This window comes from Melanostigma gelatinosum (assembly GCF_949748355.1).
Source record: "Melanostigma gelatinosum genome assembly, chromosome: 4".
NCBI classification, from domain to species: domain Eukaryota; kingdom Metazoa; phylum Chordata; class Actinopteri; order Perciformes; family Zoarcidae; genus Melanostigma; species Melanostigma gelatinosum.
Window position 1 is genome coordinate 23,281,204 of NC_136637.1, and position 17,633 is coordinate 23,298,836.

At 43.3% G+C, this 17,633-nt stretch overlaps 1 protein-coding gene across 1 annotated transcript; it reads left to right on the forward strand.

Moving 5' to 3' along the window:
- The first annotated feature begins 464 nt into the window (after nucleotides 1-464).
- On the forward strand, nucleotides 465-11,318 carry rnf11b (ring finger protein 11b). The gene is made up of 3 exons (XM_079267991.1): nucleotides 465-996; nucleotides 9,063-9,232; nucleotides 9,599-11,318. The coding sequence occupies exons 1-3, from the start codon at nucleotides 883-885 to the stop codon at nucleotides 9,768-9,770; spliced, it is 456 nt and encodes a 151-aa protein (XP_079124117.1). The 5' UTR covers nucleotides 465-882; the 3' UTR covers nucleotides 9,771-11,318.
- Nucleotides 11,319-17,633: the final 6,315 nt, after the last annotated feature.

The window sequence follows — 17,633 nt, forward strand, 5'->3', positions numbered from 1 at the left end:
TATTTACAGGACAAAGAGATACTGCTCGCTTGCAAATCATTGCACTCTTTGTTCTCATACGTGTGATCTAATCCTCCAGATACAGTTAAGTCATTTCTTCTCGTTGATGTGCAAGGCATTGGTAGTCAGGGATAAGAAGACAGTGGGTGTTGGAATATTATAGACATCATATTAAATTGGAAATAAAGACGTATGCAATTGAGTAGCAACAGACAGAAATATTTCGATGCCAGTACTGGTAATGGGAAAACCTGGCTTGAAATTGCAATTACAACGACTCATTTATCGATTTTTGCTCTGTGTTTATGTTTCAGCAAAGGGCAACGTGATCTCGAATCTGATTGGCTGCCAACAAGAGCTTGCTGGATGTAGCTGTACGCTCATTGGTTGGTTGGATGAAAGGGTGGGGCTTCGTGTTGCTACTTCGCCACCTTTTGTCGTTCTTCAGCAGCTGCACACGGGAAAGTCCCTGACATCTAAGACGCTTTCAGACAGGAACACTGCAGTGAGGTTTTCTCGTTTTAAATGAAGGATATTCGTATGTTCTTCGTCTCGCTAATACAACATTCTGTGAGGTTGTTTCCGTCGTACAACTTCAGCAAACCCGAGTATAGATGCTCTCGAGGGCTAGCTTTTTGTGCGAACTAGCTAGTTCTTTGTGTGGCTAACTGCTAACGTTAGCTGAGGTAATGTTGTTGTTGTTGAATTGAGCAGCCCTCCCGCCGTCTGGGAGAGCGGATTCATCAGCTGTGTATGGAGAAACGCCTTCTCCCGTCTCCTGACATTTATCTGTGACAGTGGCCCGTCGCATCCCGCTGTGTAACGTTAGTAAAAGCGACAGCGAGGGACGGGGAGAGAGAGTTCCACCGAAGAGGAAAAGAAATGGGAAACTGTCTGAAATCTCCGACCTCGGATGATATTTCTTTGCTCCATGAATCTCAGTCGGACCGTGCCAGCTACGGAGACCCGGACCAGGAGCCACCGCCCCCCTATCAGGTAACTGACCAACTGTTTGGACCACAACACGACACAGTCGTTGTGTTTTGGAGATGAATCAAATCCATGAAATGTCTGAAGTTGAGATGATGTCGTCCTGACGTGTCTGGCCCAGTAATGCTCTGCTGCCTGTAGCCGATAGAAAAGGGAAGAAGACACACCAAGGTGTTTGACAACAATAACTCTCTTGGCCTGAAACCCAGCCCACTGACCCCGCCATGGCTTTGATACTAATCCGCTTTGTTAGATCCGAAGGTCTTTGTCTACCATTCCCCTGAAGTCACATTATGATTCACCCTTATGACAGCAGCACGATATCATCATTTGCAATACTTTTCATTCAAACACACTGAACCATGTAGCTGTGGCTCATATTAAATGGAGATGATCTAAGACATCTATCGTGGGCTGTAGTTCACTGAATCATTTATCTCAATTGACTGGAAACGAGCCCCAGCTCTCTATTAAACAGACAGTTTGGTAGCTTTGTAAAATAGTGTCTCTCATAACTTCCTCAGCTGCTTCTTTCCCTGGTCCCCTCAGGGGCAGCAGCTTGTTTGTCTGGTGTCCTTATTTCCTGAATTAGATCGTCTGCAAACAGACCTGGTCATGTACGGTAGCCATAAATATGATTTGCGGTGTCACTGTCACCCTTCTCTTTGTTATGTTGAGAGGCGGCTGGTATGAGTTATGTAAGGCCTTAGCAGAGAGTTCTCCTGTTACTAGGTTAAGCCTTATCTGTAGATTTAAGTGTTTCACAACATGGGAAACTAAAGGTGGTCTCCGGTCACAAGCTTTTATTTTAGAAAACTACTTAATTCTGTAACTATTTGCAAGAGAGATAAAAACAGGTATTTTTAAAAATGTTCCTAATTGTTGAACTGGATTCTAAAATGCTTGACTTTCTATTCATGAATAGGTACTAACACTAGATGTTAAGATGTCAGATGGATCATTTCAAATGTCATAAACACAGATTATTCATTTCCCCTTTTGTAGATCTAACCATGACCAGAACATCTCCGGCTGTTTGCTCAATGGTATTTTTTGGTTCCTTATAGATTTCACTGTATCACCTTAATGGTGAGGTCAGTGTGGTGCTTCATTATTTTCATTATCAACACATTTCTTTAAAATACCAATGATGGATACATCCTTTTTTCCTTTCTTTGTTTATGTATTAAAATCAGTCTTAAAAGCTGCAATGACATCGACAGGACATGGAAAATGGCCAAAAGTCGTTTCCGATTACTAGACTAGACATGTATGTTATTTACTTGTTTTTATGTAGCACATGGGTATCACACACTACATGTCTTACACGAGAGGCACAAACTGAGGTTAGGGCAGTGCATGCAAACTTAAAACTTCCTGGTAACATTTTAGGTTCCGAACCGTGATCTTTGTCATTTAGTATCAGTGGAATGTCACTCGACAGAGGCCCTGCATCAGACTCAGTCAAAGATACTATCTGCACGGGGCCAGGAGTCCTTGCTATGCTTCCATCTCCAGGTTGCTACGAATATGTCATGTCTGGCACACAACGGTGTGTAATTAGGCCAAAGCAGCCAGCGCTGATATAATGGGAGTGGCGCTGTAATGAACGGCACAAACATTGCTGAGTTTCTTTGGAAGAGCTCTAACTAAGCTTTCAGTTGGGTTGAGAGAATCTGTGAGTAGTTTGTTTGTATTGACAGTTTCACAAGAGGTTGAACTCGTAGAAACCTACTTATAATGGGCTCTTTCAGACCTGCCAGCTCTTTTCTCCCTCTCTTTTCTCGGTGACCACGGTAATCACCACCTTCGCCATCTGAACCCAGCCTGAGAACACAGCACACATTTTTCGTGTGCTTGCAGTTCAGATTAACACACTTTGGAAGCGCTGCTTGTGTTAGAAAGGCGACTAAAGGCTCCACTATACTCAACTTGAAATTGAATTTGGCGTTTTTCTTAAAAGCTGTTAAGTATGGACCCGTGTGTAAAGGCCAGTGTTCTCACTGTGCTGGTGAATGCAGGTCGAGGTTTTGCTACTCGCGGTGACAAACATAATGCCAGAAATCCCATCCGTCATCATGCAACCCATCCAATTCTGCGAAGAAGAGTGAGCCAACATTCCTCTACAGCGACGTGAAAGACTGATGACCGCTTATCAGATGTGTCTGTTGCAGTTACTGCTGAAGGTGGCACAGTCGGTCATAAAGATAACGGGGTCGTTTGCTTTTTTTCCCCATAAGTGATATCGGTGTTGGATAACTTGTGTTCTGTTCCTGTTGTGGAACTGAAAGAAACAACAACAGGGTAGATCCCTGGGCATTCAGGGAGTGAGTTTAATTCTAACATGTAGTAAATGCTTGTTATACTGTTCCTGACTATCCCAGTAAATGCTTACAGGTACAAGGGGACACACCTTTCTATTCCTGGCCCCCTCATTCTACAGAGGCAGTGAAACAGGGTGTGAAAAAGAATATTGCAGTCCATGTAGCTACGGTGTGCATAGACTGGGTGGAAGGGTGACTGTTGAAAGCTAAGACTTAAAGTGGATGAGATCAGCTCTGAGCCTACCACTTAGGCTAGTGGGCCATTTAATGTCTAGTCAGAAATGATTTCAAAGTGAGCGTGTGTGTGTGTGTGTGTGTGTGTGTGTGAGAGAGAGAGAGTCGGGTTTATGTTTGTTGTCGTTATCAACCGGGGAGGCTTCAAAGCAGAGTGAGGTTCTGTTTGTGCTCCTAATACTGTGATGGCTCCGGTGTGAAGCGTACGCCTGTGTATCGAGTGCGGTGATTTGGAAAGCAGCTGGTGAGACGAGTGCTGACTCATCGCTGTGGGACTGGGCTGTGGGAGATAAGGCCCCCCTGTGTGTTGGCATTTGAGTGTGTGTGTGTGTGTGTGTGTGTGTGTGCGCCCGCCCCCCTGGTACTGCTTGTAATGCCCCTGTCTCTGACACAAGTCTCAGAGATGGGAGCAGTGACATGAGTTTTCATTGATTACATTCAGTTTGGCACAAAGGCCTTTATGCTGCTGTGACATCTAGCGTCACGGCCAAACCTCATTGGCTGGAACACCTTGCAGACTTTAAAATATTCAGTGTGTGTGTGTGTGTGTGTGTGTGTGTGTGTGCGTGCGGCTGAACTTGGTCTTTCTCAATGCACTTCAGCCTTTTCCCACCGTTTCACTCACTTTTGGAGGCCTAAGAGGGTAAGAAATGATTTAAAACATGTCGAATAAGCTCCTGCTGCTCTGCACAAAAACAGGGCCAGGTCTACTTTCAGATGGTTGGGTAGACCAGGGGGTGGGTACACACACACACACACACACACACACACACACACACACACACACACACAACTGAAAAGCACAGATTCTGTCAACCACCTGCCTTTGCCATCAAGATGATAACAGGCTTGCAGTCAGCAGTTTGGTTTGAGCTCAGCCAGCTTGGTCAGATGAAATGGTGAGAAAAAGTTTGCTTTAGAGGTTGTTTATAATTAGCTGTCAATCCTGGAGTGTTGACGTGGGAGAGGGCAGCAGATGGGAGGAACCGACTGAGACGGTCTGGGGAAAAAAGGCCGCTTTTCAGCTCTCAAGCAGACTTTTGGCATGAATGCAAAAGTTCAACCGGGACAGAAATCCGTCTTCTGGCCGTGAAGGAGCCGATCAGCCATTTGTATGAGTGACGTATGTATAAATAATGTGGTAACGAGGCTACTTCCGCTTTATATTACACTGTGTTTCTGTTTGTCTTTATTCTTGGCGTGAGGAGGGTATGCAATATCAGATGATGGTATATTTTGTGGCTGTAGTTTCTGCCGTGTAGCTGCCAAAAATCTATCTTTATCGGCCAATATGGAAAATGTGTTTACCCAAACTACACTTGTAGATGAGCTACTTAGGCTGCCTGTTGTCTGTCTTCTTCATGGTTCATAAGGCCTTTTCTGTTCTTTGTAATAATGCTATTCTATTCCCTTTGACCGGTTTAGCATGGGCAGTGTGCAGGTGCCTCCATTTAAATGAGCATTCTTGTATGTCATGCTACAATCAGGGAAGGCCGGAAAAGAATGCTGCTCCCTCACTGTGTTCAGGCATGATTAAGTCAATTCAATCATACATAGTGTTGTTTTTTTAGCCTGGTATGCCAGTGATGTACCCCATCAGAGAGCCCCTTGAGACCGATTACCTACAGTCTCGACCTCATATGGCAACAGAAACATTGGGGATGTGGACAAACGAGCCATTGTACTGCCGTTCAGACTCTTGGTCTGTGGGCTTTGGCTGACACAGCCACACGGGGTGGCTGTTCCTGAGCACACACCACAATGACCAACACTCTTTTGTCTCCGCAGTCACTCTCGCATTTTAGTTCTCGTCTTCCTTCGGATGACAGTTGGCGGCCGTGGCTCACATGATCGAGTTAGTTTTTAGTCCTTTTATTACAGCGGTAGAACTTAGTGAAAGGCTGTTTAAATAATATCCGATACTTGTTTTGATTGCCGGATGCTCCTCTGGCATGATAAGCTTGTAAATATTGGTAAAATAAACACAAATATTTTTTAAGATTGCCGTTTATTATTTCATTTCATAAATACTAGGGTTAATACTCTTGAAGTGAGGAACACATTACCGATCACGTTAACACAACTCATCCAGTGATGCTAATATCCTCCCTCAAATGCAACTTTGTAAACATTGTGTCATGGCTTGAGCTGAAATAAAGCAGTAATATTTCCAGAATACAAGAGTTTTTGTTGGCCGTAGCCATCAGTGTGACCACATCCCCGGAAGCACCGGTAGGAAAACAGTTGAAAGCGTTCTTGTGATGCTTTCAGTGATAATCCACCCAAACGCTATCCTTCTTTAGTCCATGCCGAGATAATTGAACTGGTGATGGAGCAAGTGAAAGGAGCTTGTGTTCTAACCCGATTTCCCATCCTTAACATGGTCTCACACACACACGTGTACATCAATACACACATACGACAGTGGGGGGAGTGCCTCTATCTTTCATTTCCCCACTCTTGTTTATTTGGGGTAGCGAGGGTAAATACCTCCCCTTTCCCGTCTATCTGTTTTCACTTTCACTCTTAATTCCTCGTTGTCTACAATCTTCACCTCCTTCCTTGTTCACCATTAGCAGTCTGGGCCTGGCCCCTCTCTCCCTCTCTATCTCTATGATTATTGTGTCTATGGTCGACCTGAGGTCACATAATGAGCAGTTGTCACAGCCCAGCGGACACCGTTGCACAGTTAGCCGCCCTAACGCACACAGAGAGTACAGCTGCTGCTGCCCCCCCCCTCCCCTGAAGCCCCGCCTGGAGCTTTCATTCCTGGCTGCCGTCTCTTTTTGACAAGGGCGACCGGTGTGGCTGTTAGGGGAACAGCGGATAGCCTCACCTACCGAAGTTATGCCGACTCTTGCCTAAAAATGCTGTGGTGCTGGCTCGCTTGTTCTATGAAAACCATAACACTAAAGATAGCTTGTTAAGAGTTGGATTGAGGCTACAATGCAGTGAAAATTGTCCTTGAAATACATTGTTGCCCTCTCATAACCCTGCCATTCGGCTCTGAATGAACTTCTAACAAAGGAGAAGAGAGCGAGTGGGGTCACACAGGGACACGAGGAACTCGCGCTCACACCACAGAAGACTGTAGTGACTGTGTCGCTGTAGAGAACCGAGAGAAGAAGGGAAGGAAGAAAAAAGTGTGGTTATAGACTGCAAAGTGAGAGAGTGGAGTTAATAGAAAGCAGTTTTTGAAGAGGAGGAAGATACTTAGACGTGGGTAGTGCACAAGACGGAAATAAATATAAATGTGGACCTATTCTCCCCTGACTCTATGTAAACCCTACAATATGTTTTAGCCTTCAAAGGATTCTACTTTTTCAAATGATATAAAACTGTAGATCACTCTCACTTATCAGTCATTTCTTTAAAAGCTTCTTTTTTTCACAGATGGTGGGTGGCATTTTGTTTTTACAGCTTTGATGGTCCTGCGATTCATAATATAAAAGAGTTTGACAATAAATATGTCTTTGGGGAAACAACTCTTTATTTAGGAATGCCACTATCCATTATTTTCACGATTGCTTGGTTTGCAGGCCAGATCGTTTTCTCTTCTAAATGTTCATCAAAACAGTCCGAAGTCCAGAGACCCTCAGCTTACAGTCATATCAGACAGAAAAGGTGTTCAAACTTTCACCTCAATTTTTGTATTTCAGTTTTTTGTCCCTTTTTTTTTGTGCAATTCTTTAAGAATTTGATTTTTTTTAAAGCAACGGTTGGTAATTCTATAAAAAAATTGTTTATATATTTTTTTAATTCTCTTTACATTCCGACAGCTGGCAATAAAGTTTCATCCTCTTTTTAGAAAATATTTAAAGTACAATTAAAATATCTTAACAATATACTGTATATTTACAGTGTAATACACCGTATAGGTTTAAGTACTCGCACATAGTTAACTTTCCTTTTTTTCTATTGACTCATGACAGTCTGATACTGAAACTCTGTCAACTTTGATTTGTTGTTACTTTCATGACACTGTAAACTCTTACTTATGTGGTTTTGGGCACCAATATGTAAAAGATTTCGTGCAGGTCAACTTGGGAGTCTTTGAAGAGATATTACCTGCTGTGACTTCACAGGTACTTATTCATTATTATTTATGTATGTATTTGTGGTTAACTCCCAGGAGAACACTTTGCCAGAGCTCATCTTTCATTACACTTTATTGTAGACTTCTGTCCTCTCGTGATTAAATCAAAGTCGGTTTAAATTGTTTAATTAATACCTTTACAGCAGGGGTCTTCAATATTTTTCAGGCCAGCAAGGACCCCCAAACTGATAGAGAGATGGAGCAGGGACCCTCGACTATATATATATATATATTGTTTTATATTAAATGGGCCTCGTGCCATGTATAAACATACCTCTTCATTGTGCATTCATTACTAAGCTATTCAAATAATACACAGGTTCATATATTCATGTTTTTATTTTAAACATGTGCAAGGTACAGTGAGCAGGGTGGCCGTGCCACTGCCATTTATAAACATACCTTGTCAGCTGATACAATGTCAATATCAACATTGTCTGTCAATTGCATGACAATCATGCACACAAGCTATTCAAACTGATGTTTTCATTTTAAACATAAACGTGGAAATGAAAATGAGTGACGGCCTATTAGTGCCACTGCCATGCACAAACATACCTGTTATCTTTCATACAATACTGAACTATTAAAATGATGGACACATTCATGTTTGGAATTCTTTTTTTTAATAAAAAAAAAAGAAAAAGAAATCAACCAGAAATTTCGTGGACCCCCTGCAGTACCTCGGCGGACCCCCTAGGGGTCGCGGACCCCCTGTTGAAGACCTCTGCGTCACAGTAATCGGGTCAAGTTAAGTTTATTTTTTGTTATGTTTCAGATTGAAAACATTTCATATCTCCTAACCAAGTCAGGTGAAAGCAACCATGGAGCTGTCTGCTGCAGCGGCTGCTTGAACAAGGCGCGGGGAAACACTCCCATCTACTGCCTGCGACTATAATCCCACAACAGGACCATGAATATTGTTGGCTTGTAATTAATCATTGATTGTATCAGTTATTGTGAACGTTTCAGTCCTGCAGGCCTTCTTTTTTCAGAGGGATAATTACATATTACAACAAAGAATGTTTGTTGGAATGTGAAACTCTTACAGTCAACTCGTACCTTCATTGTGTAGTCAGCGTGAGGGATTTACATACTAATGCTTTCCAGTATTGTACTGGTAGATGGTGACATTATTCTGTCTCTCTGTAATAAAATAAACGCTCATGTCCCAGTTCATAGCGTGGCGGCGGAGAGAGATTTTGGAAACAAGAATATAAGTCTTATTGCAGCTTCTCTACAATGTCTTATATTTCCTGCCAAAAAAAAAACCAGACCTCCAACAAACTCTTTGCTCGTAAAGGTGTCTGCATGAAGTGGAAAGTAATTGTGACTCATGATCTCTCTCTGTAAATCCTCCCCACATCCTCATTTTGTCTGACCGTTTCATGTGGTCGTCTCGCTCTCTTTCTCTGCAGGAGCAAATCCATGTGCCCGTCTACCACCCAACACCCAGCCAGGCCCGGCTGGCCACGCAGCTGACGGAGGAGGAGCAGATTCGCATCGCACAGCGAATCGGACTCATCCAGCACCTCCCGAAGGGCGTGTACGACCCAGGACGGGACGGCTCTGAGAAGAAGATCAGGGAGTGAGTAGCCATGCTGAGTGATCTGTGATCTGGGTGTAATCAGGGTGTTTGGGGGGTCTTTTAAAATGATGGTCTAGATTCACTGTCTGAGATGAAGTATCTGAAATAGTTTTATTCAAATATTTTTGTTTTGTTTTAGTAGTCAGAAAATGTAACCGACAAAACCGCTCATGAATTTTAACCCGTTAAGTTTGCTGTTGTCACAATAATGTCTATTGGTGTGCACTGCTATAATAAAGATGCATACTCAATATCTTTATAATATTGTGGCATTTTAGACAAATGCACATTTCATTGAAATATTTTCTGCATTTCTCTGCTGTCCATGCAATCCCTCACTAAATGTCCCTGTGTTCACCTGCACAGGTGCGTCATCTGTATGATGGACTTTGTATACAGAGACCCCATCCGCTTCCTGCCCTGCATGCACATCTACCACATGGACTGTATAGACGACTGGCTGATGAGATCCTTCACCTGCCCCTCCTGCATGGAGCCTGTGGACGCCGCGCTGCTTTCCTCCTATGAGACCAACTGACACACACACACACACAAACACACTGTATATGCCCATAGGCACCTGTGAACCAGAATGGACACACACAATATGCACACACATGGACATACACACAAAGTCCATCTTGTTAACTTGTATCCTGGATTAGTAAGGTGTTAATATATAACAGTGTAAATGATTTAGGATGAATGCTTGTGTGTGTGTGTGCGAGAATGTCTGTGTGTATATGTGTGCCGCACAAGTTCCTCCGTTGGCCTGCTGGACAGGATTGATTTAAGGAGGACAGAACAGAGTGCTGGTGTGTTGGACAAACCGGAAAGAGCTGGACCGAGCAGACCGATGACGGTGGGAGATGTGGGGGATACCAGTGTGAAGGGAAGTCAAGGGGAAAGGATGATGTTTAACTGATATGATTAAGAAATCCAAGATCTGCTTTTATATGCAGGAATTCAAACAACTGTGCCCATATATACACGCACACTTCCTTTATTTACTTCCCATCATTGATATGAACGACAGAAGGAGGGACAGCCGACCTCCGTCATCAGGCCGCAGATTGAGCTCGTTGCGGGACAAGAGGAGAGAAGCGTCCCGTCTGATCGATGCGTGGATGTGTCTTCACGCCTGTTGCAGAGTCATATCTGCTGCAAAAAGAAAAAAAAGATGCAAAAAGATGTGTAATTTCAAGGATGCTAGAGCTGGACATCTGACTTGATACGGCAAACATCAGATATACTGTATATTCTGCAGACACACCACAGGCCTCCACTGGTCCACCACGCCTGGAGTCGTCTGTCTGTATAGAGAAAAAAACTGACTGGTCGATCGTCCCGTGGCTTTGTGAAATCTGTTACGTGTTTGTTTTATTCCGTCAGCATAAGGGCTTTGTCAGACCAGTGTTTACCAACAACACGGATAAGGCGAAAGGAAAAACAGTTCGTGCTTTAGTCACTAATGTGGTGGACAGCTGGTAGACTGTTGCTGTCAAGCTATCGGCTCCTCGTGACTTTCTCAACCACAGTGAGCGCTCCGATTATTGGCCAAAGCACAAGTAGACCAGTTCACAAACCATTGATACCAATCAGTGACATTTGCACTTCTTAATCAGACTTGTGACAAGAGTTGACCATATGCGTTCAGTAATTATGTCAAAGTGAGGTATGTGACTTGTTTTTACCGACGGTGCAATGATCTGTCATGAAAGCCACTCTCTGTGGACACACACTTTATAACTGGTGACATTAACCAAACTACTGAACTCATTAATTCCAAGTTTGGCGCCCCTGTTATTGTCCAAATCATGTAATTCTAGGGACAATCCAAGAAGAGAATTAAAAACATAAAGAAGTTTGCATATGTTCTGCATCGCTTCATTCAGCATCCTGTTGTACCAGACCTGGAACAGAGGAAGCGGTTAACGCTTGCACCATCAGGACACCGGTGGTGTGTGTCGGTGAACACAGTTTAGAAAGGTCATATTTCTATCTATTTTCATTGTCTTCATCTTCTTATCAAGTTTAGGCCTCAATCTTAATGACCCCCTCGCCTCATTTTACTGTTAAAGCACAAAGAAACACAATTGTTCAGTTGGGCTTTCCTTCTCCCTGCTAACTTTGGCACACACAGGTAAGTCGGCACAGATCACACACAGTTGGTAAACATGCCTGGGGGGGGGGGGTGTGTTTGGCAGTCAGCACCTTAGTTTTTGCACAGTACTTTAATCCACGTAAGTCTTTATGTCGTCCATCAGTCAGGTGGAGCTTCATGGCCTTAAACTAGTTGGACGTGAGTGGGACGGCATCGGCTGCTAAAATATGGAACAAGACTAATGTGTATTGTCCGATTGGCTTTCTGTGGATGACTTAGCTCTTTGTTCCCACGTCTTCCCACGTTCCCCGTCTGCAGTGTAGCAGACAACAGTTTGCAAGAAAGAAAAAAAAAAAAAAGCCTTTTTGAAGAGTATGCAATTTTCTTTCTAAATAGTAGAAATCTGGAACGAATGCATGTCATGCACTTTGGGGATAATCAAAACCATGTCATGACAGGATTTGCCATCGCTCCTCAAAATCATCAAGAGACATCTTTGACATAAGAAAAGAATCCACATGATTTGTGTGAAGACAGGCGCTCTCCCAAAGCCACGTGTACATGCATTATTGTGGAGCTGCTTCATTTCACGATCTGCTGTCAACTGAAGCAGCTGCCCAAAATGTTTCTTAATCACAAGACAGTTCGAGCTTTGCTTCTGTCTTTGATTCTCGGGACAGATTTGTTTGAAAATGTCCACACTCACAGGAGTGATAAGTGAGTGCTGTTTTGGGGTGGATTTTCTGCTTTTAGGTACATTGAACATGGAGGTTTGCTCGTATGTGAGGGGTAAGTGTGTTTGCGTATGGATGCTTGTTAGACCTTCCCTTGTTTGTAAGCATAAATATGCATATGGTATGTACTACAAGCAAATAATAAATAGACATTGCATCAGAACATAACTGCCACTGGGTGTGTTATTTCCTCTGTGCACACTAGAAAGGGAAGTGTAAGAAATTTGAGCAAAAAACTGTAGTTAGTAGATATAATAAAAGTGTTTAATAATTAATAATTCATAATTAGTCATAATCATAAGGGTTTTGGGAATGCATAATTAAGATAAACATAAAGTGATATAGGATTAAGTAGCTAAAAGTGCATAGGGGAATTTGGCCAATAGAAATTGAGATAGACGGAAGGGGAGGAGTCGTGAATTAATATGTGGGGGGGTTAGAAGTGTTTTTCTGCCTCTTTAACTGGTGGATCTGCAGGACGGCTGTGTCCTGGGACCAGAGGTAGTTTTTTCCAAAGAGGGTTGATATTGTAATATTTCATAGGAGTATGTACTCCATGTATAACTGTGATCGTGCTTGCATCAGTGGAATTAAATTCCTTATAATTGTAAATCAGTTTCGGTAATGTTTTTAGCGCCGTGTGTCTGGAAAGCTATCATTCCACGTGTGCTAGCCGGCTCCATTTTCATTGTGAGGAGATTTTAGCCTTAACAAATTTGGCAAACACACGAAGGGACACTCTTACCGGCCTCGCTGTGTGTGCTGAAGGCGGCGTTGGTCAAGCAGACATCCTGGGCCCATAATATCGGTAGGCAGAGCCGTTTCATGAAATCTGTGAGTTAGCTTGTAGGACATTAGGGGAATGTCTGCTTGGCTAAGCGCTGCTAACGGCTAACGCTGCGTTGCCGGGGGGTACGTTCCATGGAGGAGGCCACGTTCCACTGAGGTAAGCTACGATTTACTTTCTGAAGCATGATGAACTAAGGGATTAGTCCAGAGTATAAGGATCCTAAGAATCAATTAAAGGCAGACAGCGCTGTAATTAAATCACCACATTGGAATCAAACAAGCTATGGAACGGGCGAACTGCTTTGCTCATGCTGGGAGCCTCCTTCGGCCCAACATAAGTATTGTTAGGCCTGCAGATAGCTAGTTTAAAGCAGGTATGTAGCTTGGCGGACTGAAATATTGTGACATTCCGGCTTTGGCGTGCAACCCTTAGCGGGTCTAGTTCATGACTTCTCAGGTCTCGACGCATACGCTGCTTAGAGAAGCTAGGCTAGCGGGAGTTAGCTTCTGAAGCTGCGGCTCCGGGAGAGACACTCTCGCTTGTTTTGGCCGTGAATGGATAAATAGAGGGTCGTGTGGGTGATTCGGAAGAGGTAGAATGGTAGGCTTTTGGGGAAACTAGACTGACTGAGGAGAGTGTTGCGACGTTGGTAGTTTGTAACTCGCGATCGTAAGTAACGATGAACTCAGGTCTGGAGGAGCTATTAGCCTGTTAACCGGAGGTTTAAGGTGTAATAAAACCGGACAATAAGTCCAATAATACGTGTGACTAGTCTGTGTTTTAGCAGCGTGGAAATACGTTTAAAATGATGAATAAATAAGTCCAATAATACGTGTGACTAGTCTGCGTTTTAGCAGCGTGGAAATACGTTTAAAATGATGAATAACATTGCATGATCTGTAACCGCGCTGTGGGGAGCTAACGCTAGCTACGTGTAGCTCCGGTGTTGCGGTACTCTGTATGTAAAATAAGTGCTTATAAAATAAAATAACCAGTAGAGTGTGAGAGGAGACAGAGGGCGTACCAGTGGAATTAAAGTGTGGGATTTTGGTGATACTTGTGTGTGCGTATGCTTTATTAGAAGCTCCGTTTTTTGTCGTTAGCATAGCGGTTAGCATATCCGTTACCACAGCCAGTTTCAGGACAACTTCCGGTTCGGTTTCAGGGTAACTTCCGGTTCGGCGAAGTGTTTAGAATCTGTAAATTTTTCAGAGATTCATTGTCTAAGAGCTGTGAGCTTATATCCTGACCTTAGTTTTAATTAAGCATTATAACTTTAGTCATTGACTTTGGTTTTAATTCAGCATTTTAACAAAGATTAATGGTTTCAGTTGTTCTTCAATTCTTGAACTTAATTGTGATTCATTATTGTGCAGACCAGAGTGTAAGTGCAGTTCAACAGTTTGACTTGCATTGGTATTTCTGATTGAATATCTTTGAACACAGTTATTGATTTTAAAGTTGAATTTAATATTTAATTGATTAATTATTCATTGTTTTTTAATTTCATTTTACTTCCAATTTTAAACCTTTCGAATTCTGATTTGGAACTGGATTGTGATTGTGATTCTGATTTAGATGTTGAGTTTGATTTCGGAATTCTAGCTTCAATTTTGGATTCGAGATTCCTTCACATATCCAGTATTGACTAATTTTGGTACATTTACTATTTTACATCGTTCCTAAGAATCAATTTTGACACGGACGGCGCAAACATATTTGAGAGATCGTTGACCTCTCTTACACTACAGACGTATGCTAACATTTACTGCTGAACTTTTGGCAGTTTTGTGTTTGTTTTAGTCAAGGTGCGTGGTTGAGTGGGTCCAGATCTGGGAAGTGAAGCAGTGGATCCCAGTTTTGGAGTCAACGGCCACACGCCATACAGCACAGAGGGTGAGTTGACTTTGATTCATGTGATGACAAGCATGCACATTTAATACACACATTTGAATACTCCTAGGCTGCATAATGTTTACATTAAAGAAGCAGAGTAAGGAAGTAGGAGAACTGGTAAGAAGACTAAAATGTGAAGTAACAGAAGTAGAACGCATCAGAAAAGATTTGCAACAGCAGATAGAGGAAAGACGAGCAGAAAGTAAAGAAGACGAGGATATAAAGAGAATGCAGCTGCGACTGCTGAAACTGCAAGTAGCAGAGGTCGACAGAGAAATCAGCAGAAAACATCTGGCCAAGAAACAGATGGCCGTAGCCAAGGCTCAGGCCTCACAACAGCCCCAATATCCAGCTGCACCCCCGACCTCATACCAACCAAATCCAGCAGTACCAGCCCACACAGTGGTGTACTACCAACCTCCACCACATTATAGAGGCAGAGGACGTGCACGAGCGTCCAACAGAGGGAGAGGTAACTACAGAGGAGAGTATGAAAGACCTGTAGGTAGAGGGAAGTGCTACGTATGTGGGAGAGAAGGTCATTGGGTGAGAGATTGCCCACATAAAAGAAGAGGAAGACAGCCCAATGCACCACCACAACATGCTCCGTTCCCACCACAACATCAGCAGTACCTACGACCAGGTCCAGCTGGACCTCCTCCCGTGAGACATCAACAGATGCCCATGCTGTCACCAGGACCATGGGGAGGTTCAGTGTATAGCCAAGATACATAGATGGTTGCCATGTGATCCCTTACAGCAGAGATATCGAGGTGAAGGGGGGATATGGTAAGGTGTCAAACATTTATGGTAAGGTGTCAAACATTTTTTGTAGATCCACATTTAGAATAGTTTTCAGTAAAGGTGCTACTCACAATTTTTGAGATTTAATAACGTCATGATAAACCACAACTAGACTTGCTAACTCTAGAAATTGAGAAATATACGGGAGCTCTAACTAACATGAGCCGAGTGTTGTTTTCTCAGGTGACAAACGCAGAAGCAGCAGCTGACGAAAGGAAGCAGGCTGACGTGTCACCAGGCAGTCTGGGGTGGATAAGAGTCCACAAGCGCAAGTGGAGTGAACCAAGGTGGACCGGTCCATGGGAGGTAGTATTGGCAACCTCACATGCAGTAAAGGTGAAAGGTAAAACTGGAGCTACTTGGCACCACCTCACTCACTGTGCAGCAGCGAAGGTAACGAGTGAGACACTCGCAGAGACAGGATTGAACATCAGACAGGAAAATTTGAAGCCAAAGACACCTCAAAAGAGGGGTTTAGACAGTACTGAAGATGACGTTTCCCCCACAGTTTAAGCGAGGGCGTCCTGTAGGAGACTCTAGGGTCAGTGGGTTATGGAAGTCTGTAATTATTTTATTCCTGAGTTCAGTAGCTTCCCTCTTAGTATGTGGAATTAACCACAGACAGGAACCAGATCACATGCATGACTACATCAGGATTCGACATTTAGCCTCAGTAGCTAATCAAACCGATCTTAGACCACGTAGAGAGGCTTCTCTGACGACACTCACCTATGAAAATGTAACTCTCACTCTTATGTTCAAAGAAGGTACAACATCAACGGTCCAGTTCGACTTCTGTGAAGTAGTCTCCTGTCCCAAGTATGAACACACCTACGGGTGGATGTCCAAAACCTTGTGCATCATAACTGACCAGTGTGGGCCTGCCACACATAAGTATGGGAAGCTGTTATCATATTATGCCTGTGATGTGTACAAAGGGGGTGGGTAGATGTAATCCTTTAAGAGTCAGTAGTACAGATTGTATTGTGTGTTCAGGACCTAGCAACCCCTAGCAACACCAGTTCCTTCAAGATTCAGACTCATAAGTCCTGAATTTAGTTGTATTTTAACTCTGTTTACTGATGACACTTTGCCCCTCCATCACACTTGTCCGAGGCTGCACTGGGATTACCCACCTGTATAATATAATACCCCACCTCTGTTCAAGGTCACAGAGGGTCCATTTGATTGTAAAGTCTCAGATACAGCTAAGGGGCCCAATGTAGGTAGTATTATCGCAAATTATTGCAAATTGTAGCAACAGTCACAATGCTAGCGACTATCTATATAACAGTGTGTTAAGACAGACAGCACCTAGAGCTGATTTATGGTGATGGTGTGGAGGAAGAACCATACATCCAATCCTGCCTAAAGATTGGACAGGTAGATGTGTGTTGGTGCAACTTATATTGTCATTCTATATCTTGCCTGTCACTGATGCAACTTATAGAGAACTCATCTCTCCACGCCCACATGCTAACAGAAGATCCAAAAGAGATGCCGGTGGCCCGAAGGGAGCCTTTGATGACCAAGAGTACATAAGATGTCATAAGACTGCCAAGGGGGGTGTCTAATGACTTTCAAGCCAGAAATCAAATAGCAGCAGATTTAGAATCTGTTTTCTCTCAGAGGGTGATGATTAATAAAAATGTCGATTGGATCAACTACATTTACTATAACCAACAGCGTTTTGTAATATTCACCAGTGACGCCATATCAGGACTGCATGCACAGCTGGCGAAGACTAGTTTAATGACCTTGCAGAACAGAATGGCATTAGATATGATTTAGCAGAGAAAAGTGGCGTGTGCCAGATGTTTGGGTCTGCGTGCTGTACTTTCATTCCAAATAACACAGCTCCTGATGGATCGGTGACCAGGGCTCTGGAGGGACTGACAGCACTCAGCCAAGAGCTAGCAGACAACTCTGGTGTCACGAATCCGTTCACCGACTGGTTGGGAAGTATGCTTGGCCAGTGAAAACATACATTTTTGGCAATCGTAATTATTCTGTGTGCTGTCGTCATAGACCGCCGAGTTGTCTGTGGATGGGGGTTCCCTTGCATCCGTGGAC

Bases quoted from the DNA above. Each gene is read 5' to 3' on its own strand.
- rnf11b (XM_079267991.1), top strand. From the start codon at position 883: ATGGGAAACTGTCTGAAATCTCCGACCTCGGATGATATTTCTTTGCTC. The intron at 997-9,062 runs GTAACTGACCAA...CTTTCTCTGCAG, and splicing joins AGCCACCGCCCCCCTATCAG to GAGCAAATCCATGTGCCCGT. The intron at 9,233-9,598 runs GTGAGTAGCCAT...TCACCTGCACAG, and splicing joins TCTGAGAAGAAGATCAGGGA to GTGCGTCATCTGTATGATGG.